The sequence below is a fragment of the Oenanthe melanoleuca genome, chromosome 28, assembly GCF_029582105.1.
Source record: "Oenanthe melanoleuca isolate GR-GAL-2019-014 chromosome 28, OMel1.0, whole genome shotgun sequence".
NCBI lineage: Eukaryota > Metazoa > Chordata > Aves > Passeriformes > Muscicapidae > Oenanthe > Oenanthe melanoleuca.
In genome coordinates, this window is record NC_079361.1 from 3,551,730 (window position 1) to 3,578,199 (window position 26,470).

At 47.8% G+C, this 26,470-nt stretch overlaps 1 protein-coding gene across 3 annotated transcripts; it reads left to right on the forward strand.

Moving 5' to 3' along the window:
* Window positions 1-916: 916 nt before the first annotated feature.
* DAZAP1 (DAZ associated protein 1) lies at window positions 917-26,470 on the forward strand. 3 transcript variants are annotated; one of them, XM_056512875.1, is made up of 12 exons: window positions 917-1,142; window positions 7,651-7,691; window positions 8,126-8,292; window positions 8,555-8,620; window positions 9,150-9,260; window positions 11,450-11,498; window positions 15,732-15,814; window positions 19,062-19,215; window positions 20,819-20,848; window positions 21,281-21,421; window positions 22,211-22,393; window positions 25,454-26,470. In XM_056512875.1, exons 1-12 carry the CDS (start codon window positions 1,111-1,113, stop codon window positions 25,624-25,626), a joined length of 1,230 nt encoding a protein of 409 aa, XP_056368850.1. In that variant the 5' UTR covers window positions 917-1,110; the 3' UTR covers window positions 25,627-26,470. The 3 variants fall into 3 exon arrangements, with proteins under 3 accessions (XP_056368850.1, XP_056368851.1, XP_056368852.1); XM_056512876.1 differs by having other exon boundaries at window positions 9,153-9,260; XM_056512877.1 differs by lacking the exons at window positions 917-1,142; window positions 7,651-7,691; window positions 8,126-8,292; window positions 8,555-8,620; window positions 15,732-15,814 and having other exon boundaries at window positions 9,173-9,260.

Sequence of the window (26,470 nt, forward strand, 5' to 3'; positions counted from 1 at the left end):
TTGGACACCGGTTTGGACACTGGGATGGACACTGGGATCCCCGGTTTGGCCACTGGGATGGACACTGGGATCTCCTGGGATGGACACTGGGATCCCATGGGATGGACACCGGGATGGACACTGGGATCCCCGGTTTGGACACCGGGATGGACACTGGGATGGACACTGGGATCCCATGGGATGGACATCGGGATGGACACTGGGATCCCCGGTTTGGACACCGGTTTGGACACTGGGATGGACACTGGGATGGACACTGGGATCCCATGGGATGGACACTGGGATGGACACTGGGATGGACACTGGAATTCCATGGGATGGACACCGGGATGGACACTGGGATCTCATGGGATGGACACTGGGATCCCATGGGATGGACACTGGGATGGACACTGGGATCCCATGGGATGGACATCGGGATGGACACTGGGATCCCCGGTTTGGACACCGGTTTGGACACTGGGATGGACACTGGGATGGACACTGGGATCCCATGGGATGGACACTGGGATGGACACTGGGATGGACACTGGAATTCCATGGGATGGACACCGGGATGGACACTGGGATGGACACTGGGATCCCATGGGATGGACACCGAGATGGACACTGGGATCCCCGGTTTGGACACCGAGATGGACACCGGGATGGACACTGGGATGGACACTGGGATCCCATGGGATGGACACTGGGATGGACACTGGGATGGACACTGGAATTCCATGGGATGGACACCGGGATGGACACCGGGATGGACACTGGGATCCCCGGTTCGGACACCGGGACCCCGCGGAGGCCCCGCCCCCCCGCGCGCGCGGACTGCCCTTCCCGCCGGCCCCCGCGCGCGCGCGGCCCCGCCCCTCTCTGCCCCTCCCAGGGCGCGGCCCCGGAGACCCCGTAGCGAGGGGCGGGTGCGCGCGCAGCGGCGGCGCTGAGGGAGCGCGAGCGCGCGGCGGGGGGGGCCGGGCCGGGCCGGGGGCGGCGGGGGGGGAACCGGGACTCGGGAACCGGGACACGGCCGGGAGCGCCCGCCCGCGGCCCCACGACCCGCCGCTGGCACCGCCGCCACCGGAGGGAAGAGCCGGGCGCGGCCCCGGAGGAGTCGCCGCCATGAACAGCGTGGGAGGCGCCGATGAGATCGGGTGAGGGGAAGGGGAGGGCGACGCGCTGGGACACGGCGCGGGGGGCGGGGGAGGTTCGGTCACCTTTTCCCGCAACCTCACGAGAGGGTCCCGCCGGCGCTCCCGCCGGCCAGAGAGGCTGAGCGGGGACCGGTGCCGGGCCGGAGGGTGCTGAGGGGGGGCCGGTCCCGGGCTGAGGGTGCTGAGTGCTGAGGGGGGGGCCGGTCCCGCCATGTTGGGGCCGTGAGGGAGCACACCCCCCCCCCCTCCCGTCACGTGACCGGCGCGCGCGCGGGGCTGCGGCAGGTGCGCGCGCCCAAGGTCACCCGCCCGCCGCGCTTCCCGCGCCCGCCCGCACCGGATCCCCCCGCGTCCCCCTGGCCTGTCACCTCCCGTGGGGACAACACGCCGCTGCAGGGAGGGGACTGTCCCGCTCTGCTGGTGCGGCCTCACCTTGAGTCCTGCGCGCAGTTTTAGGCGCCACAGTATAAAAAAGATACTGAGGTGTTAGCGTCCAAAAGAGGGCAGCGGACGTGGTGAAAGGCTTTGAGGGGAAGCCTTAGGAGGAGCGGTTGGGGTTACGTGGTGGGTTCAGCCTGGAGAAGAGCAGACTGAGGGGAGACCTCATCGCAGTCTAAAACTTCCTCGTGAAGGGAAGCAGAGGGGCAGCTCCGATCTCTGCTCTCTGGGACCAGTGGCAGAACCCGAGGGAAGGCTGGAGCTGTGTCCAGGGAGGTTTAGGGTGGCTGTCAGGGAAAGGTTTATTCCCCCAGAGGGTGCTGGGGCACTGCTCGGGCTCCCCAGGGAATGGTCACGGCCCCAAGGCTGCCAGAGCTGCAGGGGTGATTGGACACTGCTCTCAGGCACAGGGTGGGATTGTTGGGGTGTCTGTGCAGGGCCAGGAACTGAACTCGGTGGTGCTTGAGGGTCTGTTCTGTGATTCTGTGGTTTTGTTCTGGTGACTCCTCAGGGTCACCCCGAGGGGCTCAGGGTGGAGGAGGGGGAAGGTTGGGGGACAAAGCCGGCACCAGGAGCCTCCCCTCGCCCTCTGTGCTGCCCTGCCGAGCTCCCTCCCATCTGCTGTCCTCTGCCCGGGATGTGTTCCAGGCAGGAAAATCCCGGTTTTAATTGTTCTGGGGTTTTTGTGGCTTCAAACCGAAAACCTGACGCAGGTCTGGTTCTTGTGACGTGCTTTTAGAGTCATAGCAAGGCTTGGGTTGGAAGGGACTTCAGAGATCATCCAGTTGCACTCAGTGTTATTGTGCTTGAGAGCTGTACCCTGGTGACATTGAAATTACCAGGCTGCAGACTTGGACACGGTATAACTCACAGTAACAAAAAACCAAATTTAAAAATCCTTGACTGGTTCTTGCAGTGCAAGTTTTGGCACAGAATTTGCCCATCAGGACTGGTCACCCTGTTTGAAACTGGAAACACGAACCACTTGTCCCATGCTGTTTGCACTGCTTTGTAAGCTGCTTATTTACTGCATGTTCTTAATTTGTAAATCCTAAAAGTACAGGAGGCAGGATAAGTGGTTTGAATAACACATTGGAATGGTTTGGGTTGGTTGGAAGGGATCTTAGAGATGATCCAATTCCAGCACACATTGCAGGAGGCCTGTTTAAATATGTGGGGTTTGTTCTGAAAGTGTTTTTGTTTGCTCCTGGGCCTTAATCACTGTCTGGTGCCTTATGAGAGACCTGCTCAGGTCTGACTTCTCAAGCTGTAGGTGAGTGCCAGGCTCCAGGTTATTCCATGGAATATCATCAGTGCCCCTCATGAGCAGGCTTGGCTGTCCCAGAGTTTGTTCCCAGTCACAGGCTGTGACCCTGCAGAGCTGTAATCAGATTGGGAAGGATTGGGGGTTAATCAGAAAGGGAAATTTTCTTTATTCTTCTCCTCCAAAAGCATTTAGGGGAAAAGGTGAGAATGTAGAACAAACTCAGCTGCTCCAGCTCTCAGAAGGAAGGTCTGGTTTAAAGCTGTGGGGAGAGGCAAGTCTGGATGGGAAGTTATGAATTCAGCTGCTGTTCTAGGCAAAGATTTTCAGAGAAGATGCATAAGGAAGCTGTGTAAGCCTTGCAGGTGTGTTGGCATGGGAAGGGAGGGGCCTTGTGAGTGTTATTTGTTGTAATTAATTAGTATTTGGGGCTGGTTTGGATGAAGAAAAGTGCTGATCTTGATCCTTCTGTCCTGCAGCTAACAGGGGCTGTGCTGAGGTGTTGATCAGAGCTATTCATCAAACCCCAGATTATTTATGTGGACAAAGAGTTTGTACTTTTGTTGAGTTTTGGTGGCTTTAAAATACCTTTCCATGCTTTTTTCTAATTCTGAGTTGATTTTGCTCCAGCAGCAGGTATGTTTATGGCAACAAAGAATAAGTTAGCAATGAAAATTCTCCCAGGAAATAGTGGAACACTTGGTTAAAAGTTATTATACAGCTGCAACTTCTGAGGAGTCATTATCCAACTTTCAGCTCCTGGAGTGATCCCTGTGGGGAACTGTGCTGCACCTATCAGGATCTCCCTGGTGGGCACACTCACCTGCCCAAAAACCAGGCTGGTGGTTTGTGCTGTCACCTGGCTGTGCTGAGTGGCTTTGCATCCCAGTGGGGATGGACTGTGGTGTCCTGCAGTCTGTGAATTTGGAGGTTTGGGGTTTGGGCTTGGTGTCAGCAGAGGTGAAATAAAAACATGGAAGAGCATGAGTGGAGACTGAGCAGGGTCTGCAGCTTCTTCCTGAGGATCAGCAGCAAGCTCTGCTCTCTGGGAGGAAGGGCTGGAGCTGCCAGGGGTTGGCATGGAGCTCAGGGAAAGGTTTTTAAGGTTCTTCCCCCTGAGGGTGCTGGCACTGCCCAGGCTCCCCAGGGAATGGGCACAGCCCCAAGGCTGCCAGAGCTCTGGGGTCGTTTGGACAGTGCTTCCAGGGATACAGGGTGTCTGTGCAGGGATGTGCATGTGTCTTCCATGGATCCCTTCAGGATATTCTATGAATTTTATGCATTTCTATAAATTTAAGAGCTGCCAGCCCATGAACTGTTAGGACCAAAAGTTTTGTGGGATGGAGTGTGGGTGAGACCTTGGGAAAGGGCTGGTGATGGAGCTGACTGTGGGGGCAGGAGCACTCACACGGCCTCACAGCTGTCCTGTACCATTCCACATCTGGATTTTTGTAAACTCTGGCCCTGCTCAATGTCTTCAAACCACAGAGGATCCCAAAACACAGGATTCCTGGATTTTGGTGTTCCACAGAGTGTGTATAAACCAGGGCTGTGGATTTCCATGCAGCTGCTGAAGCTGGCCTTGGGCAGGCCAGCTTTGCTGTTTCAGTCCATGTAGGGTGACTACAAATAATTCATGGTGGAACTGGAAGGTTTCAGTGACCTCCCTCCTTGCAGACAGTTTGGTGTTCTCCAGAACACAGCTGGTACCTTTGCAAGGATGTAAAATAGATTAATCATGTATACCAAGCTGTCAAATTGAGTTAAACCCCAAAACAAACCATAAGCTCAAATGTTGTTGTTAAAAAAAAAGTCACTAACCACACATAAAACTTTATTGTGAATATAGCAGTAGGTGAGCTGGTTTTACTTTGGTATTAAGAAATCCGAGTTACTATAAGGCACAGCAGAGGGGTTTGTGTCCTGTGTGTGGAGAGCTGAGGTGGTCAAGGGGCAGTTTTGGGGTCACCTGGGCAAAGCCAGAACAGACCTGTAGCTGTGAACTGGCTGCTGTTGAGCAAGGCCCTGAGCCTGTGCCAGGAGCCAGAGGGAGCTGGGGGCACTTTTCCAATCCTAGAGGGAAACTTTGTCATCCCGAACGTGCCCGCAGAAACTGGCGTGCTCTGAGAGAGGGTGGGGCGCGGCAGCTCCTGCCTGTGCTGCTCTGGGGTGTTCAGGGAGGTGACAGCTCCTGCCTGTGCTGCTCTGGGGGAGCAGGGAGGTGACAGCTCCTGCCTGTGCTGCTCTGGGGGAGCAGGGAGGTGACAGCTCCTGCCTGTGCCTCTCTGGGGGAGCAGGGAGGTGACAGCTCCTGCCTGTGCTGCTCTGGGGGAGCAGGGAGGTGACAGCTCCTGCCTGTGCTGCTCTGGGGTGTTCAGGGAGGTGACAGCTCCTGCCTGTGCTGCTCTGGGGGGAGCAGGGAGGTGACAGCTCCTGCCTGTGCTGCTCTGGGGTAGCATGAGAGGGTGACAGCTCCTGCCTGTGCTGCTCTGGGGGAGCAGGGAGGTGACAGCTCCTGCCTGTGCTGCTCTGGGGGAGCAGGGAGGTGACAGCTCCTGCCTGTGCTGCTCTGGGGGAGCAGGAAGGTGACAGCTCCTGCCTGTGCCTCTCTGGGGGAGCAGGGAGGTGACAGCTCCTGCCTGTGCTGCTCTTGGGGAGCAGGGAGGTGACAGCTCCTGCCTGTGCTGCTCTGGGGTAGCATGAGAGGGTGACAGCTCCTGCCTGTGCCTCTCTGGGGGAGCAGGGAGGTGACAGCTCCTGCCTGTGCTGCTCTGGGGGGAGCAGGGAGGTGACAGCTCCTGCCTGTGCTGCTCTGGGGTAGCATGAGAGGGTGACAGCTCCTGCCTGTGCCTCTCTGGGGGAGCAGGGAGGTGACAGCTCCTGCCTGTGCCTCTCTGGGGTGTTCAGGGAGGTGACAGCTCCTGCCTGTGCTGCTCTGGGGGAGCAGGGAGGTGACAGCTCCTGCCTGTGCCTCTCTGGGGGAGCAGGGAGGTGACAGCTCCTGCCTGTGCTGCTCTGGGGGAGCAGGGAGGTGACAGCTCCTGCCTGTGCTGCTCTGGGGTAGCATGGGAGGTGACAGCTCCTGCCTGTGCTTCCCTCAGGGAAGGGGTACTGGATCTTGCCTGTGCTGCTCTCAGGAAGGGCTGACACGTCCTTTTGCACGAGGATAAGGCAGCAGAGGCAGCCTCTGTCTGCTGTGACACTCAGGGCTGTCTTTGCCTTGTGTGTCACCAGCTCAGTTGTTTGCTGGCTGCTCAAGGAGAGGCTTTGATCAGTGTTTAACAGTTGGTCTGTTTTTGTGAAAGACAAGCCTCGTGTCACGTCTCGCCTTGTAACTTACAGCAGAGTTTGCCTCAGTGGAACAAGGCTCAGGGGTCTGTGTAGTACTGAATTTTGTCACTTTGGCTGGTGCACGAGGGTCGTGACATGATGTCCTATCACAGAGAAGTGAATCAAAGTGGAAAGTGATGTGCTGGTTTTGTCAGTGAGCTCCCTGCTCCACAGGAACTTCCAGTTGCAAGCCTTTCACTTCCCCTGGTACTCCCAGTGCACCTGCAGCTCTTACTGGGGGTGACTGGGCTCTCCCTGCCATTAGCTGCTCCTGAAAAGAGCAGGTGAGAGGAAGTTTAGGGGTTTTTTGTTAGGAGAAATTCAGCTTTGCCCATGTAAGTGAGGATGCAGGAATTCCCACCATCCACAGCTGTACTCGGGTATGGATGAAGGTGAGTAGGAGACAAAGGAGAAAGTGTTTTTTTTCTTTGAGGTCTGATGGAGAACTAAAGGGCATCCCCCAAAAATAAACTATCCCAGTACTTGTCTGTGCAGACCCATTAACAGCAAAATTTTTCACAGAATCTCCTGAGCTGGAAGGGATCCCCAAGGATCATCAAAGCTCTGCACAGACACTCCAACAATCCCATGTTGTCCAAAAGCTCCTGGAGCTCTGGCAGCCTCAGGGCTGGGAACATTCTCTGGGGAGCCTGGGCAGTGCCCAGCACCTTCTGAGGAAGAATCTTTCCTGATTCCCAGTCTGACCCTGCCCTGACACAGTTCCAGCCGTTCCCTGTATCCTACCCTTGTTCCCAGAGAGCAGAGGTTGCTGCTGCTCCTCAGGAATAAGCTGCAGACAGCAATGAGGGGTTTTTTAGGGTTGATTCTTGGTTCTGACAAGGACCAAGTGTTGAGATGGTTCTAACCTTTAATTACTGAGTAAATGAGTGCTGGAAGTTCTGTCACGCCCAGGAGTTGATAAAGAGCTGCAGAGCTGGCAGCCTGGCATGGAGCTCCTCTAGCACCCACCCAGGTGCTCGGGCATGCAGGGACATGAAAACCTGCAGATTTGGGTGCTCTGCAGAGGAAGAGTTGAATCAGTTTTCAGCAGCTTATTTTGGGGTTCAGCCCTGACTTCCTCACCTGCTGGGCGCTATCTCGAAACTGGGTTGTTCAATGGTTTCACAACTGCTGCTGGATTAGTGCTGCTCTGTTATTTAGTACCTGCTGCACAGGTTTGACTTCTGTCTCAGGCCTGAGCTTGGCAGTTGTACTTTTGCTTTCACCCCACAGGAAGGGGCTGGCAGCCAAGTGAGTGGTTTGTGGTGAGGGAGGGAGGAGCAGAGAGCAGGGATGGAGGAAGGGTTTGGTTTGGTTTGGTTTGGTTTAATCAGCGGCTTTGAGTGCAGTGCCAGCTTTGTAGGGTGTGTTGGAGGTCCTGGTACCCCCAAACCTGTCCAGAAGAGCTGAGCTGTGCCTTCAGTAAGATGGAGCATCTGCTGTAGCCCCTAAACCTGCCCTGTGCTTTGTTTGCAGAAAGCTGTTCGTGGGTGGCCTGGACTGGAGCACGACACAAGGTGAGCAGCGTGTGCTGCAGGCGCTGGGCCACGGTGAAAACCCAGCCAGGCAAAGTGGTGAGGAGATGGGGCTGAGAGCTCCTCCTCCTCTGCTAATTCATAAAACTTTCAGTACAGGCAGCTCAGATATATGATTATATATTTTTTTTATATATTAATACTTTTAGGTTTATGTTGTTTGGTGCTGAAGTTTTTGTCAGCTCAACAGAGAATCCTTTTTATAATCACTTTTCTGCTATTTTCCATTTGTATTAGTGGAAATAAACTGTTGTCTGCTGTTAGTTTACAGGAAGTAAGTTGTGATCATTTTCAAAAGATGAGTTTGAAGTTGTTTTCCATGTCTGCTGATCTGTTGTCTCATAATTGCAAATTCAGTCTGGTGTTGTTAATATCTGGTTCCGTTTAATACTTGTTTTTTTTTTTTTCTTTAACAGAAACCCTTCGTAGCTACTTCTCCCAGTATGGAGAAGTTGTAGACTGTGTAATAATGAAAGACAAAACAACAAATCAATCTCGAGGATTTGGATTTGTCAAATTTAAAGATCCCAACTGTGTGGGAACAGTGCTGGCCAGCAGACCTCATACGTTAGATGGCCGAAATGTAAGTTGCTTTTGTGTTGTTATTTTTTTTTCCTGATCAAAGATTTGGTTTAAATTTTGCCTCCTCATTTGCAGAGTGTCAGAGCCAACCTGGTTTTTGGTTTAAATGATTTATTGTAAGACAGCTCTAACTCTGTGGCTTGTGTTGCTCTGAACTCTTGAGGAGCTACATGTCAGCAGGGCTGGGTTCAACTGCCACGAAATGTAACTTTTAGAGCAAAATTCTTCATGCTGAGGTCTGACCAAACTGGAACTTCTTCCAGATTGATCCAAAGCCATGCACACCTCGGGGGATGCAGCCAGAGCGGACACGGCCGAAGGAAGGATGGGTAAGGAAAGATCTGTGTCCTGCCTGTTGTCAGAGCTCTCTGGGATTCCTTTGGGATATATCCATGTTTTAAAGGCAGGAGTCTGGATGCAGAACTCATGTAAATTTCATTTCTAAAAAGTGTCTTTAGATTTCCACGGGCAGGCTCCGTGCAGAGCAGTGTCAGTTTGGGTGTGGTGTTTCCTAAGCTCTCAGGTGATGATTTTAGTGGAGTTCTTCAGGTTTCAGGGCAGTGTCTGGAAGGGCACTGATGCTGTTCCAGCCCACTCCACACCCTGCAGCTTCACCAGACTCCAGTGTAAAATGAGTCAGTGGCCTCAGAACACAGGCCCTGGGTTCCTGGAGCTCTGAAGAGCAGGGGACACTGAACCTCTGAGCTCAGAACGTGCTTTCCTTTCATGCCTGGGAGACCCCAGGGCTGGAGCTCTCCCCTCAGCCTGCCAGAGCCCATTGTTCATGGTTCAGTGTAAAATGACAGGAGCAGCCACCCTTACTGTCCTTCTGACTGAATTTTCTCCTCTTTGATTTAGCAGAAAGGATCCAGGAGCGATAACAATAAATCCAATAAAATTTTTGTTGGTGGGATTCCTCATAACTGTGGCGAGACAGAGCTCAGGGAATACTTCAAGAAGTTCGGAGTGGTGAGTCCTGGGGGGGAAGGTGCCTCCTCTCACATTCCTCAAGCTGTCAAATTTGGGGGTAATTTGGACAAATTGCTGGAGGGGCACCTGAAGCATTTTGTGAGAAACTGTAGTGAGCATTCATCATCTGGAAACGTCCCTTGGCAGAACCTGCTGCTCGTGTGGAATTTACTTTGCTGCTTCTGTCTCCTGTTTAAATCTACTGATGCATTATTCTGTCCCTTCTTCCAAAAACTCCTGAGGTGGCTTAAGAATGATTATTTTTATTATTATTATTTCCACCCCCACCTCCCTTTCTTTTGATAACTTTCAGCTGGGCAATTAAAAACGTCTGCTGTTTATTTTTGAGAACAGTAAGTCTCTCAATGGGATGAATTTTAAGATCCAATGTGTACAGATAGGTTAAATTTGGGTTTCCTGCCATTGTTTTGGGAGCAGTAGCTGCTTTCAAACCATCTGGAATCTCAGTTCTGGTGTCCCTAGAACTTCCATTCTGAGACAAACTGCTCCTCATGCACCTTCTTTAATTGTTTGTAACCTTGGACTGAAATGACTGTATCTTCTGTATCATTTTTTTTATTTAGTTGTAATTCCCATTTATCCCAGCTCTCATTGTCCATTTAATATGATAAACTACTGAATTAAATAATTCTACTGTGAATAATTTTGAGGAAGTTAAAGATTGCCTGAGTTAAATTCAGGACTGTGCTGGTAAAAAATGAACTTAATTGGCATTAAGTGTAGTTTTTGATACTTTTTTCAATAACCTTTTTCCAACATTTCTTAGTGGCAGCAAAGGATTTATTGAGAAGCAAATTAAGTTTATCAAGAGTTAAATCAATGTTTAAAATTCCATTAAGATAATTTATTTCAAAACACAAAAAGCAACAGCTAACAACTGTTTCTTTAGCTTGAAAGGCTGCAGTAGACTAATAATAAAAACAGGGAGCACGTTCCACAGCTGTGGGATGTAGTTTCTAAAGGCTCTTCCTCACAGACTTGGCTTTCCAGCTGTGCCCTGGATGCTGGGGAGATACAGGGTATGTCCTGCAGGTGTAGAAGGCAACAGCCACAACTGTAAGTGCCCTTAAAAGTAAGTAGTAGCACTTTACTCATAGTATAGAAATCAGAAAACCTTCCTGGAGTTGTTACAAGTCACTTTGGAGCAGTGGAGTCTCACAAATTGTTTTGTGGCCAGGAGAGTGAAGAGTCCAAGGCAGGCACTGATTTTTAGCCCTGGTAATTGCTGGATCATTAAGGCCAGGGTGAAGAGAATCCAGATGGAGCAGGGAGGGACAAATCTGGCACTGATTGTCCCATGGCATAATCCCCAGCCCCAGCTGGGAGCATCCAGTAGGATGTGCTCAAGTGAGTGCAGCAACTCAAACCCAGATGTTTTCTAGCTGTAAGTAAAAATAAAATTGTGTCAGATTTTAAGCTCATTTTTACTCATGAGTAAACATACCCTAAGATTGTCTTGAAGATGCAGTTCTACAAAATCAGACCCATTTTGTGACCACTTTTCTGCATCTGAGGGATTTCAGAGCAGTTCCCTTCAGCTGTTTTAAAGTTGACATAAACATTACACCTCAGGTTTTGTTTAAATTGTAGCTCACTGTGGTGCCCATTTGAGAAGAATAATCCTGAAGCCCTTGAACAGCTTGCAATTTCCATTTTTTTCTTTTTTTAGGTTAAAATCACACTGATACTGCTCATCCAGAACTTAGAGGGGTTTTGTAAAGCTGTTTAAAGCATTGCTTTAACTGGTGCTCTGGGCCTCTCTGGTGCTCCAGTAATTCAATCAGAGAAGCAAAGGTGCCTGCAGCTCAAGCTGCTTCTCATGGTGAAAGGGAAAATAGTTAAAAATGGGTAAAATCATGTTTTTAAAAGCTACACTGATGAGTTGTTGGAAAATAAACCCTTGGGGTGTGAAATAGGCCATAGAATGGGTACAAATAATGCAAAACCTCGATGTTAAATTAAAAAGTTAAGTGTGATGAGACAATAGGGATGAACTCAGGCTTTCTAAACTCCCAGGAAGAGCAGCACTCCCTGGTTTTGTGCTGCTGCTGGGATGGTGGCTGCACTTGGGTTGTGCTGTGTGGGTAGAGAGCAGGAACCAGCTGGTGGTGGCTGCTGCAGCCCTTCCCTGCCAGCACAGGGAGTAGAATTTCCCTTCTCTCTTCCAGGTCACTGAAGTTGTAATGATCTATGACGCAGAGAAACAGAGGCCCCGAGGTAAAGGCTGATCTAGTTTGTCCTTGAAATTTCTTCATACTCTCCTATAGTCAGATGGCAAACTATTTCACACCATCAGAAAAGGTAGATTTTTTTTTTTTTTTCCCCTATGTTGCCTCAGGAAAAAGAATAATTCACTAGGCAAACATCACTTCAAGTCTAGACTCTTCATCTCCAGCTTCACTTGGGTCTGTGCATTTCAACTCAGATGTTTCATGCTCATTGATGGGTTGGGGTTTTGGTTTTTTTTATATAGTTGAATGAAATTTGATTCTCAAGCCACTCATGTGGCTTAAGGTACTTTTGAGGGGGGAAAAAACTAAGCAGATTTTCCTCCTGTTCCACATGAAAGGTATGTTGGGTCTGCAAGTGCATGGGGGTGCTCCAGCCAGAGCACGAGACAGGACAGAATCCATCCATCACCTGCTTTTTGTTTTGGTTAAATGGCTTCACCTCAAATTAAAGAAAAAAATTCTTCTTAAACAACACAAAATAATTCTGGTAAAAAAAAAAATTTAATTGGGATATACAATCTCTGTATACCAGATTGTTTTTAAGAGGGGAGGGGAAAAAAACCCCAAAAACCTGAAAGATTCACTAGATACTGAATCAAGCTGGGAACCTTTGGTCAAAATATGAAGCAAGTTCCATGTCACCCATGTCCCTTTGCATCCACCATCTGTTTGCCAAGGAAGAGGCAATATTTTGGCACATGAAGCTTAGCTATGCTCCCACCCTGTAGCATGTTGGACATGCTAGAGAATAGTTTGCCATCTGAACTTTTCATTTCTCTTCTGCCTCATTATTAAGAAATATATCCTTCACTTCATATTTATTAAGCTGTTAAGTCTTAGTTTTATTTTTAATTTAGACATACATCCTTAGTGACATATTTAAGTGTTTCATAGTAAAGTATGGTAATGTTAAGTAAGTTCTTTTTTTTGTTTCTTTTCTCTCTGTGAATTGTTTGACTGTGATTAACGATATCTCTTTAGATTTCTTCTCTCTAGGTGATAATTTATCACAGAGGTACAGGCCAGTTCCACAGTCAGAGGAGGGACGGGCTTTGTCTTTTATTGGAGTGTAAACGAAGTTTCAATATATTTGTTTTTTTGTTTTCTTGCTTTAGCTATCCTAATCTTCTTCCAGCAGATCCCTTTGATTTAAGCAGCATATAAATTCATCTGTTTCAGTGCTCTAGAGCAGCTGGTTTTGGATAGAGGAGACAAAGGCACTGGCATCCAAATGTATTTGGGGCTAAAGTTCTGAAATATTGCAGTAATTATTGAATCATCTCTATCTTTGCAATATTTAATCCCAGCCTTGCAGCCTCTGTGCAAAAGGTACTTAAACATCATGCTTGGTCTGGATTAATCCTGCCTCAATTAATGGCTTCTCTGCTTCAAGCTCTACTAAACACAAAAAACAGGCAAAGGAGGGCTTGGGGTATGAGGCACAAGTGCCAGGTGGGGGAAAGTTCTTGTCTCCACCCACAGAAACTTCCACCCCTAATTCAGCAGACTTCTTAAGCACTTCTTGAATCCTGTCTCTCTGCCTTTTGTTTCTGTGCTGTTCCAGGCTTTTTTTAGTCTGCTGACTAACAGTCATCTCCCAAAATGGCCTTGGCAGTCCCTGGGGGTGCTAGGAAAAATTCCTCAAGTTTGTGTTGGGTACTCCTGGCAGTGCACCCCAGAACACATTTTCTCTTGCCTTCTGTCTGTGCCCTGTGTTCTCTTGCTGCTCTCTCCCCTTTTCCTTTTAATGACTGTTGATAAAATTCCAAAGGCCAGTTCAGTGCCATCTCTCTTCACACCCTTCTGAATTTTGCCTTTTCCCATTCCCTTTTCCACCCTTCCATTGGTTTACTGGTAGGAGGAGGGAAAATGATCCCTGTTCCTAATCCCTGTAGCATCCATTGACCTCCAGCTCCTCAGGAGGCACCAAATTCTCAGTTGATGTCCTTGAGGAGCTGGCTGGGGTCAGGTATCCACGTGATCTTTGCTTCCTCCCAGTCCTGCAGCTCTGCCTCATGCAGACCCTGCACAGCCCCAAGCACAGCAGCCATGTCACATCTCTGAAGGAGCAGAGTGGCTTTGGTGCGGTCTCAGCTTCTCCTGCTTCCTGTTCTTGGCCAAGCCAGCAGCTGGGAAGGGGTTTCCATGTTCTTGCTGTGTCTGTTCTCCTCCCCCCTTGGCTGCAGACCAGCCCTGTCACTCTGGGCTGGTCCTGTTGGATTCCTGCTGGATGCAGTTCATTTCTCCAGCTTTAATAGAATCCTGTCCTTCAGAAACTGAAGCTGCAGCTGGTGGCTTTCATCCCTTCTGCTCAGAACTTCACCTTGGACTTTTGCTGTGTAACTCTGATTTTTTCACTCTTCCTTATCTTGTCTGACCCTTTTAAATCCCCTTTTAAAAATATATTTATTACTTTCCTCAGTGACCTCTTGCCCTCCCTATTCCACCCCTCCAACCCCATCCCACAATCTGTTCCCCTCCTTTAGCTTTGGAATCCAATTTAACACCAACCTTCACATCCAGATGGAATCCATTGTTTTTCTTCCCCATCTCTTTTTAGACAAAGGCTGGAATACTAAATGTGATTTAAATACAAACACTTTTCCTTTGGCTCCAACACTCAGATTTCTGGTTAACTCAGACAAATATATTGTGATGAAATGCTCCTCTCAGCTTCGAGGCTGCTTTCATCACAGCTCCACAAAACTTCGTTTATACTGCCAGTCTCTTGTGTGTGGGAAATGCCAAGTTTTTTCCTTTTTATTTTCAGTTTATTTTAGTGATGTCTTTTGCTCTTGTTGCTGACAGCAGAATTTGACCTGCTGGAATCTATTTTGGCCTGTATCTTTGTGTATTTTTATATATATATATATATATAAACTTTCTCTACACTAGGCCTCTTTGGGCTTACCCAACACAGTTGGATAAGCGTGGAGAGACATTCCTGTGCTAGATCCTGTATTCTGTAACGCTTTAGAGCAAGATTTGGCTGCTGTCAGCACTAGCTGCAAAGCAAAACGCAAACCAAGGGGGAAATCTTGGGTTTCAGAAAAGCAGAACCGCATCCATGTTCCATAAACGCTTCCCACGCCGCACCTCGGGTTTCTTTTCTAATTTTTTATTGCTCTCCCCCCTTTCCCCTCCTCTGTAGCTAATCCAAAGAATGGCACAATTCCTGTACTGCATGTGTCCCTCCCTGCCCTGGGTTGTCCCCACCAGCAGCCAGTGGGTGTTGGCATGAAGCAGCTGCCATGTCCTGGGGATTAACCACTATTTTGCCACTCTCTCGGCTGTGTCAGCAGCTACAACCTCCATGCAGTGGTTCTCAGAGTGACCTCCAAAAAGGGGAGCTTTGCCTCCTTTCCCAGAGTTTTCTCCAAGCATCAAAAGCTGCTGGATCCAGCTGAGCTGCCAGCAGCCAGGCCTGTGGGCAGGTGCAAGGAAATGAGCCACCTGTTGGGGAGGGCAGAACTGGGAAGTTGTGTGGATTTTCAAAAGGAAACCAAGAGGAAATCCAAGCAGTGAAACAGGTTCGGGATGTGGTGGCAGCAGCACCACGTTCTGTGTGAGCAGCACCTCCCAGGGGTTGCTGTGTTGGGAAGGGGTAACACCTGTTCTGGGCTTTTTCTCTAAGGTGTGGAAAACTTGAGAACCTCTGATGTAGGTTGTTAGTTTCTGAAGCTTCTCATTCATCCATGGAGTGGTAAAATTTCTCATGCTTTAATGGCTACATTTCAAAACTAACTTTCTTATTTTCCACGGGAAAATATTCCCTAACTGGAAGCTGGGCTAAGGGATTGGGAGGAAGTTGCTTTGCAGCTTTTGGGAACAGGGATATATGACAGGTTTTCCTTGGGGGGAACTAGGCTGAATCAAAGGGAGGAGCAGCAAAGTTGCTTGACTTCAATCTGCTGTCCCACAAATATTTTGATTTTAGCAGTTTTTTTCCATTTCCTGGTAGGTGGATGAGGAATAAAATCAAATTAAAAGCCGGTTAACGAGCTCAGTTCGAAGCTGCATGCGTGCAATGAGACGAGGCACTAAAGCCTCTTCACAGGAAGTATCCAGTGCAATTTCCTCAGAGTTTTTTGCCAATTGAACACAAGTGTCGTTATCTGAAACCCCTGCTTGAACCCTTGGTCTGCCCCTAATACTGTTCATCATCCTGTTTTGTGTCACAACACCCTGCTACCTTGATTCACTCTTCGTCGTTGGCTAGGTTTTGGATTTATTACTTTCGAGGACGAACAATCAGTGGACCAGGCTGTCAACATGCATTTTCACGACATCATGGGCAAAAAAGTGTGTAGTTGTAGTTTTATTTTACCTTAAGAAAGAACCAAGTCTTGGGCAACGAGAGATTTCACTGGGGAATCCAACTGAATTGTTGATGGGAGAGCACAGCAGTTCCAAATTCAAGGCTTTATCCATGGAGGTGGGGAAAGTCTGAGTTTGCTGAGTTAGGGTGGGGGCAGCCTGGGGAAGGGAGGGCTTGGAAGCCTGAGGATTCAGGCTGTGGGCTCTGCTTGGGGTGAGGCCTTGTGTGTACAGACCTGGGGGCTGCTCTGGCTGGGCAGATGGGATCATCAGCACTGGGATGAGCTGGTGCTCGCTGCCTCTGCTTTGAGCACTTCTGCAAGGAGAGAAATAGGAATCAGTGATTTCCAGCTGTTGGAAAAGCAGAATCCCAGTGAAATCCAAGTTGTTCAAGGCTTGGTTTAAGATACCACTCCTTCAGATGTGTACTTGATACTCAAATCTCGAGGTGGTGTCAGACAATCTGCTTTATATAATCTTAAACTTACAAAGAAAAAGGGAGGAAAAAAAAAAGAAAACATCCTGAAGGATTGGTTTTTTAAAAAATTGGGTCACTTACTGTGAAACTTTGATACCAACCCACGTACTCTTATATAGTATTTAACCACAATGCAGTTAAGTGACCTCTGGTTGTTTCATCTTCATACTGTGTTGTCAGCAAATGGGGCTTGGATAGGGAGGAATTTTTTAGGCTCTTTTGATGTTACTCAGCAAGGAACATGCTTTTACCTGTGGAAAAAAAACCAACCTCCAAACAAACCTAAAAGCAAAATAAATTGTAGCAGGACATCCAAGTTTTATATATCCAGGAAAGAGTAATATAAAGAAAAATTAACCACAGGAAATTCTGTTAAATTTAAGTCCTTGCACAGCTTTAAGGTGTATCCAGATTTTAAGCTAAATGTTAAAACTGCTGAACTTGGAGTGAGGGAGTTCAGGGAGACACAGGAGATTCTCACATTCCTTAAATTATTGCATTGTAGGAGTTTTAATTGTCTTTAAAGACTTTTATGTGCTGATATTTCATAAGCCTTTCCTTAGCTAGCAGGGGACACACTCTGCATATCAGTGGAGTTCTGGCTCATTTTGCAGTGTAATAAATGCCTTTAATTCCTGTGAACTTGTTTTGGGGTGGAGGGCTGGGTGGTTTCCTGATGATGGGAACAAAGGCATGTGCTCGTGGGATCCAGAGCATCAGTTCTTGGTTCCTGGTGTGAGCAGTAAATCACACAGGGGTGTGTAAGGATCACCTGTATCCCCCAATATTCCCTGGAATTGCCTTCAGCAAAGCCCTAAAGTGGGAGCTGTTCCCACAAAGCAGCAGATCCAGATGGGAACAAAGGAAAAACATCCACGAGGTGCTGGGAGAGGATGGAGAGCCCAGTGTGAGCCTCCAGATGTCACCTCAGTGCTGCTGGCTTTGGGACACAGCCCTGGGACTCAGAGTTCTCAGTGTTCCCCAAACAAACCCAATTCCAAACTGAAATAATTGATTTTTGCATTTTCCCTCCCTCTCAGTGACAAAAAAAAAATAAAGCAGGATTCAGGGATTTATAGCTCAGAGTAATAGAGCTGCCTCAGTTGTTGGGGTAACCTGGGCTCTAGGCAGGTGTGGAATTTGAACCTCCCTATTGCACAGGGAATTTTCAGTCCCCACTTTGGCAGTTCCTGCTTCCAAGTGTGCACTGAAAAATTAATGGGATTCTTCCACAAGGATTAATGAGCTCCAGATCCCCTGCTCTCTCCTTCACTGCCTAATCATGCCTGCTTTAAAAATGGTATCTCTGTCTTTTTTTGGTAATTAAAAAGGTATTGCTGAAATGAATCCATATGTTGTTGAAAGGAGGGGGAAAAAATTAAAATTGCAAGAAGGCCTCTGCTTTTGTAAGCAATAACCGAATTCCCTCAAGGCAAATGTGTTAAGACTCATTAATTTGAGTCCTTTGAAAAATTCCCTTGGTTCCTCTCTGGAAGGGCCTTGAGCTGACAGAGATTTGGTTACTGTCATGTCTCATGTCCTTGGGGCATTGGCAGGGGGGTGTGGGGGGCTTTGTCCTTGCCTTGTGCCTGTTTCCTGTTTGTTCTCCAACATGAATGGCTTTTAAGACATGGCAGGAAGAATTCTGAATACTTTATTTTCCATACTACTCAGGCCCATTGATGATTGAGATTTATTTTCTTTGTACTCTGGCACCCATTAAAATTAATCATGAAATGAAAAAAAAAAAAAAAAAGCCTCCAATTCAGTGAGTGCTGAGAGGGTTTCATTAAATCAGAACTGGATTTTTTTTTTTTTTTTTTTTCTGAGAGGTTTATGTTGAATGTGCAGCTTATTTTAAGTAGGTCAAATGCACTTATTCCATGGCTGGAAACACTAGGACATTTTATCTTGGAATGAAATAAGTTAAGCACTGTGGTTACTAATTTTTAGAACAGGAGGGGTTTTGTCACTGACTTAACACAGTATGAAGATTTGCTTCTTATTGACTCAACTGTCCATTTTTATTACTTGCATGTTTGTTTACTTTTTTGTTAGATGTAATGTAAGATTCTCTTATCACATCCATTCCCTCTGACATTGTTTGAGTTAACTGAGATTCTTTAAGCGTTAGCCTGGGGAAGGTAAGTCTTTATCTTCCATTAGACATTTAAATAAAATCTTAAGTTTAAAAAAAAAAAAAAAAGACTACAATACAAAAAAAAAAAAAACAAAATATGTGTGTTTCTCAGGTATGAGCAGAGCTGAAATTGCAGTTAGTTGGGGTGGGTTAAACTGTCACTTCCAAATGGACCCCAAACATGTTTGGTTAAAGCATTAGTACCCTTTTTCAGAGCAGCCTCTTCACTCAAAATTCTGTTTTTTTAACTGAAAGCATCACCTTCTTATCTCCTGCCTTGAACTTGAAATCAGCCTGTCATGAGTGTCCAAGATTGTGCTGTTTGAAGTGCAGAGCTGCTGTAAGAGGGTACTGCTGTTTTAAGATTCCAGCCAACGAGACCCAAGCGATTTGTAGGATGTTTTTCTCAGTAGGACTTGTAATTCCTTACCAATCACCTACACTGTACCTGAGAAACATTGTAAATTACTGGCCTTTAAGTTTTAATAATTAAGTACTTAGACATAAGTCATAAGATGCTAAGTGTAGTCTTAAGTGTAACTGCGGGTGTGTGTGAGGGGCCGGGGGGCACGGGGCCCCCCCAGCCCTGCTGAGCTCTGCCTCTGTTTGTTTAGGTGGAGGTGAAACGTGCTGAGCCTCGGGACAGCAAGAGCCAAACTCCAGGGCCACCAGGGGCCAGCCAGTGGGGAAGCAGGATCATGCCAAGTGCTGCCAACGGCTGGGCAGGGCAGCCCCCTCCGACCTGGCAGCAGGGATACGGCCCCCAAGGTACTGCCCCTGCTGCACCCTGCTCTCCTGGCCCAGCTGCTCTGCCCACGTTTAGCTCCACTTCCACCCCCAACTCCTTCCTGAGAATTTTCACTGCTTTTCCCAAAAATCTGTTTTGTTGGCAGAAGGCAGTGCCATGTGTAGCACCTGTCCCAGGCGTGTTTCAGGAACAAATGGGCATCATGGCAAAGCACACATAGATTTACATTAACAATATAACTACAAGGATTGCTAAACAAATAAAAAAGAGTTTTCCTGGGGTTATGTTGTATATGGTACTTCATACATTAACTGAAGTTACTTAAACACTTTAAGTTGGCTAATTGACAAATCTGTACTACTAAAGCAAGCAAAGCAAAAGCATAAACATAACATATAATTGAACTTCATATTTTTCTTCAACTATTATCTAACAAAAAATTCTACAATACTGCTGTTCCCTTTGGAGCTGCCCCTCCCCACATGGAATCCTTGTGGGTCTGGGGAGCTCAGAGAAGGTGTTGGGAAGGCTCCAGCTGGGATTCCAGCTGTGGAGTGAGTTCTGCACAACACCCCAATGACAAATTTGAAAATGGCTTTTGAAATATGAAAATTTGAAATACGGCTTTTCAAGGATGAGTTTCAGAGGAGGTTATCAGGAAAATCTGAAAGGGATGAGTGGAAAATGGATGGCCTTGCCTTTGAATTTTATTGCTTAATGTAGCTTGGGAAAGCAGCAGGCAGCTCTGGTGCAGGGAGCACTCAGAGCACACCAGGAGCCCTGCAGGGCTCAGGAGCAGCCTGGTTTTGATGGCTGCAACCCCCCCTGAGATTCCAGAGGCAGGATAAACATGCTGAGTTCATCCAAAGACAATTTGGATAACTTCTGGAGAAATGCAGAGGGATAATTGAGTTGCTGTGACTTGCTTGCTCTGAGAGATGAGAAATGTTCACCTGGGGGCTGCAGGGAGCGTGGCTGCTCCATCCCTGCTCCGGTGGATGGAGTGCAGCTCAGGGATTGCTCATTTCCCCACGGTGCTGATTAACTTGAAAGCTGCAGCTCAGGGTTGACATTGTGCACAGATGTGCTAATCTGCAAACTGAGAAACTCCCATTATTTTTCATGCAGTGATTAGTAGGGAAATGATATCTGATCTCCTGGAAAGATTAATGTCAGACACGAGCACATTTATCCTTCAATCTCAGCACTGCACAAGGGATGGGAGAGGGTTTTTTATGCTTCAAAAACTGCAAGAATAACTGGGATAAACCTGATAGTAAATTAAGAATCCTTTGGATGTGTAGTCTGCTGGGGTTCTCTGGGGTTTTGTTCTCTGTAATTTCTTGCACTTGGTATGTGGCAGCTCTCAAATGCTCAATCTGATTTGGGTTTGGGAACTGCTGGCTTTTCTGAGTGTCATTTGCTGAATGATTCAGAGTCTTTCCAGAATTGCACGTTCAGAAATAGTCCCACAATGTTGCTTGGGCCATAAAAATAGCTCTGTAAGGGACACTGGGAGGATACCCAGTCTATCCCAGAGCCAAATCCTTCTTCTTGCATCATCCCTGCTCCAGAGTGTGCAGCTTCACTGATGTCTGAAACCCTTTTTATGTTCTGTTGTAGGGATGTGGGTGCCAGCTGGACAGGCAATTGGTAAGTACATTATATGGGACCAACTCTGAAAGGAAAAAAAATCCTCCTGAGCAAGGGTGCAGTTTCTTTGAGCATTCACTGTGATTTGTGGATTTCTGTAGGATTTAATCTACATTTAAAAGATTGATTGAATTTGTCCTGGAAGAAGGAAGGGGAAGACAGTGGATTCTTAGCAGCTCAGTAATGGGAGCTGACACACATCCTGCTGTTCCAGCCACATTAATTTATTACCAAGGGATTACATGCTAAACTCCAGTTATTTACAGTGGGAATACTTGGAGGACAAATATTTCCCAAAGTGAGGATTCATAGAAGGCTGAACCTGCATATGAAATCCACCAACAGCCTTACCCCATCTAGAGGAAGCAGACTCCAGCAGCAGCTCCTTGATACTCCTCTGCTTCAGTTTTTGGGTTTCTCTTCCTTTTGCAGGTGGATATGGACCCCCTCCTCCAGGCAGAGGAGCTCCTCCCCCACCACCACCATTTACCTCATACATTGTCTCCACACCTCCCGGGGGATTCCCGCCTCCACAAGGATTTCCACAGGGCTATGGCACCCCTCCACCATTTAGTAAGTGACCCCCAGCAGCTGGAGCACATCCAGCTCCAAATTCAGCTTTTCCTCATCATTTGCTGGGCTTGGATTCCACCCTGTGTTTCCCCCATCCTGAATTATTTTTCCCAGATCATATATTCAGTGCTATAATTAACTATAGCAGTATTTTTTCTTGGATTATTTTATTCTTGGATGCAGTAATAATTTCTGTTCTCCAGTTTAAATCTGTGTTGTTAAATAAATTTAGATACGTTGTGCACCTTTGTTAGGGCATCAGAGAGAAAACTTAGAGCTCAATGCTGGTGGCCTGGGCCAAACACAGGCAGGGTTTTTTGGAGGAGCTTAAGGAATTAAGGTCATAACTGGGAAATACAAATAGGATTTTAGCACCTACCTCTCAGGCCACCTTTTCAAAAGTCTGTCACAAACTTGGTTTAAAGAAGAAGGTGGAAAGTAGCGCTCAGTTATCTTGAGATACTTTTTCCTCCCAAAATCTTGGATAATATGGATCCTCCTCATTTCCCATGTCTGAGCAGAGTTTGGTCCCCAGTGGGGCTTTATCCCTTTCTCTGTGCTGGCTGCTGCAGCCTCTGCTTTGGGGGGGCCATTTCTCCCACCTGTGCAAGGTGAGTTGCTGAGATCTTTGAGCCATGGGGGTGACCAATGTGTCAGGATGAATCTGTGTCCAGCCGCTGGTCACAAACACCTGGGGTTTCATAGCCTTGGGAATGCTGGTTTGGAATGGTTTTAAATCTTCTCTAAAGCCAAGCAGGACCTTGATGTTCACCTGTTCTGTCCTTGCAGGTTTTAGTTATGGTGCTCCACCTCCTCCACCTGACCAGTTTGCCCCTCCTGGAGTCCCCCCTCCACCTGCCACTCCAGGGGCAGCACCACTTGCTTTTCCTCCACCACCACCACCATCTCAGGCAACTCAGGACATGAGCAAACCCCCGACTGCTCAGCCAGAATTCCCTTACAGTCAGTTTGGTGAGTAACTGCTGGAATTCATCCCCTTTCTTTCAGTCCTGGCTACAGAGTGTTGGACACAGTTTGCTGCAGGCACTTCCCCAGGGTGGGAATGCTCCCAGTAGCTCAAGCCATCCTTAAATCATGCAATATTCTAGCCAGAGGGAGTTTTCTTAGCTCTAAAAGTGTTGCTTTTGTGTTGTAAAATAACCTTCAGGGATTCATGCACTGCCAGGATGAATTCCTGGTTTCCACTCTCCCCAAACCTGTAGCTAAAACTTTTCACTCCAAGAGCTTCACAGAGCTTGTAGTGAAGTTTTTTTGTCTCCAGACCTTGGAGAACAGACTTGAAGAGCAAGAGCAGCATGTTTGGAGAGACAGGCAGTGCATGTGTAAGGATCCAAACTGATGCCTTTTCCTCCCTTTCCCCATCCCTTCCCCATCTCTCTGGAGATGCAGTTCTGTGCAAAGCTTTGTTGTGCTCTGTAGGTAACTTTGAGGTAGAAGGCACTGAGCTAACAAGTTTTAAACCAGGCAGGCAGTGCTACAAAAAAACAAATTCTTTTTAAAATTGCTAGACAAGTGCATGTGCTCCAGAGTAAAATTTCTGCTGCTGCTCCCTGAGGGAGCTCAGAGGGAATTCTCATTCTCATCTTGCTCTTCTCAGCCCTGTTTTTCAGCAGTGCTCTCCAGATATCTCTACAGAGATCTCTCCAAAGAGCTCTGTAGTAATGTTGTTTTTAAGGGATTGTAATTGGTCAGTTTTCACTTGTGAAGGGAATTTTTCATGCAGCAGCCCCGTGGATTCAGGCTGTTCCCTGCTGGAACACGTTCTTCATTTCCCAGGTTCCTGCAGAAACTGCTATGAGATGAAAACTTCACAAAATTTATTTAAATATATAATATTCAAAATTCCAACAATGTAAAGCAGCCTCTGAAGGAAGATGAGCCTTTGAGATGTTTGTGGAGCAGAATGTTCTCATGTTGATGAGTTTGAAATGGTTTTTCTTACAAACACAGTTGATTGCAGGGATAGTTTTGCCCTTGTGACTTGAGGAAGTTTTTCTTGTTCTGCCAGCACTTGGCTCTTTGCAGACTCTTTTTGGAGTGGGTTGGACCCTTCTAAATAAAGCAGAAATAGAGCACAGCCAGTTACAGTCAGTGAGGAGCCAGAGTTTGTGAGGAAGCCAGAGTTTTTAGGAAGGATTTGAGGAGAGGGATTTGGTGGAGAAGGACTCTTCACTTGGAGCTGTAGTGACAGGACAAGGGGAATGGCTTCAATCTGGAAAATAATAGGTTTAGACTGGATAGTAGGAAAAACTTCTTCACTGTGAGGGTGTTGAGACCTTGGCACAGAATTCCCAGAGAAGCTGTGTTTCCTCCATCCCTGGAAGTGTCCCTGATTTGCATAGATTTACATAAATGTGTAAAGCTTGTGGGCTTTAAGAGTTCCTTAATGAGTGTAAGGCACTGTAAGGTTTATCCTGAGCACTGTCCTAAATCCTTCAGAGAGTGCACCCAGGATGAGTGTCAGCACTAACACTCACCCTGCAAAATCAGATTAATGAATTACATTAATTTAAAATAATTAAAAGTTCATTATCTCCGTGCAGGGCGCTCTTGAGGCTCGTCCTTGCAGTTCCGTCAGTTCTCACTAGGATGGATTTGTCTGCTCCAGCCCCTTCAGGCCACACCCCAAAGCTTTGTCTGCACTCCCAAGGTCAGGCTGAGCAGGGAGGAGGAGCCTCAGGCTGGTCCTGGGAAAATTCCCAGGTTTTTCCTTGCCGGGGCTGTTGGAGATGGTGAGAAGCAGGGACAGGGCTCAGACGTTGGGGTTTTGTGTCAGGGCAGCTCTTTGAGCTGGGTGAAGCCCCACAGTGAGCTGTGCTGCCACTGCTCACCCCCAGAGCCTGGCCAGGCTTTATCCAGGCTCAGCTTTGGAGCCAAACACTCAGAGCACGCAGCTGGCACAGCCCTGGGGAGCAGAGGGGCTGGAGCAGAGCCAGGGGAGGCAGCAGGGAAGGCTGAGAGGCTGTTCAGGTGTGTGCTGTGCATTTCCTTCATCACAAACCTGAGCCCTGTGCTGAGCTGTGCTTTGCACCACTGTGTGCAGGGAGAGCAACTCCAGGGTTGTGTTTTTCCACTCCCAGTTTCAAACAATCACGTTGTAGTTTTGGGATCCTGCTTATCTGTGTCTGAACAAATGCCAGGAGGAGCATTTGGAGCTCCCAGAGCCTGAGCTTGCTGTGTTTTAGTGCTCATTAGTGCCAGCAAGTCCTGAGGGACAGGCAGAGCTTGAAATTGAACTGCTGAAGACGTGCTAAGAGACTTTGTTTGGGATTAAGAGAGTTAAACCTGCTCTAAGCCTGCACAGAGAGAGGCAGCACTGCAGAAATGCTCTTGGTAATTAGGAGCCTTAATAGCATCTTTCAGAGCAGGGGCTGGCACTGATGCCAGGATTAAGAGTCATATTTAATTATGAGAATTTGAATTAAATTTCTCCATTTCTCAGTCGTCTTAATTTGCATCTAGTTGTAAATTTCATTTTGGTAACAGGAATTCCAGCCAGTCTTTTTTCTTGGAAAGAAAATCCCTTTTTTTCTCCCTGTCCCTAAATTCTGCTCACTCCAGAGTGGCCTGTGGTGCAGGTCCCAATATTGATGTGTGTTTTAGAAGGGAATTTTAGGATTGCTGGTTCAGTGCAGGAAGATTTTTAAGTGTGCAAAACCAAAATCTGATAACTGCACCCTCAATCTGGAAGACTTCAGGTAAAACTTCCTGGTTCCATCTCTTACCTGTACTGGATCTGACAGCTTTTATCCAATTAAAAAAACCCACCCCAGAATCGGACTGCTCCCAGAATCAAACTGCTCCCAGCACCCAAAGCTGTGAGCAGATGGCTGGGATTACCCCAAACACATCTCCCCCTTCCTGCACAGCTGTTCCCTTCTGCTTTTTCCCTGTGTGAGGAAGGAGAATCCCGGCAGGACCCGGCGCTGCCGCTCGGTGCGGGACAGGCGGTGTCAGGTGTGCCATTCACACCCGCTGGAAGCTCACGCTGTGCCTTTCCCTCCTCCCCAGGGTATGGACAAGACTTAAGCGGGTTTGGCCAAGGTTTCTCTGACCCCAGCCAGCAGCCCCCTCCCTACGGAGGCCCCTCGGTGCAGCCCTCCAGCGGCCCCCCCGCCGGGGGCAGCGGCTTCGGCCGGGGACAGAACCACAACGTGCAAGGATTCCACCCCTACCGGCGCTAGCGGGGCTGCCAATCAGGGAGTGCTGTCCACAGGGATCTCTGGGCCCAGCTGAACCCCAGACTTCTGAACTTGTGACAATCACATTACTTGATGGAAGAAAAAAAAAAACAAAAAAACAAAAAAAAAAAAACAACCTAACAACAATTTTTTTTCGGGGGGAGGGGTTGGGGGAAAAGATGGCTTCTGAAGGCAGAGCTGTGGGTGTTTGGACTGCAGTTTTTAAAGATTTTTTTCCTTTCTCTAACCCATCAGCACAAATAAAGAAAATGTCACTGGTTCAAATTACAGGGTTTTAAAAATGTCTTCAGCTTTAATTCAAAACTTCAGGTTTCTTTTTTTTGAAATTATTTTTCCTGAGCCTTTGTTTTACCGTATATTGTAAACTTTTATGTTTAAAAGAAAAAAAATATATACATTTACAGATTGTGAAATTTTTAAGAGAAATTTTCTACTATGTATGCTGGCTTATTTTTTAATTTAAAACAGGGTTTCCGTGAGCGCTGTCGGAGGCGGGGGAAGAGCTGCAGCCCCTCCCTCCCTCCCTCCCCCACGGCAGCGCTGGGGCGGAGGGTTCCGAAACTCTGGGAGTTGACAGAAACCTGCTGAGTGTATTTTGCTGTTTGTTCTGGGGGGCGGAGCTGGGCCAGGGCAGGAGCTGCGGCCGCACAGGGGCGGGCGGGGAGCGCTGGCTCCGGGCTCCGCGCTGCCCTCCCCTGGCGCTGCCTCCGGAGGCCTCGGCGAGATGTGCATTTCCCTCAGGCAAAAAGGTTTTGGTGCGTTTGGCACTGAGCAGTGCTGAGCCCTGGTTTGAATAAAGACAAGAACCTTTGGATTAGAAACATCA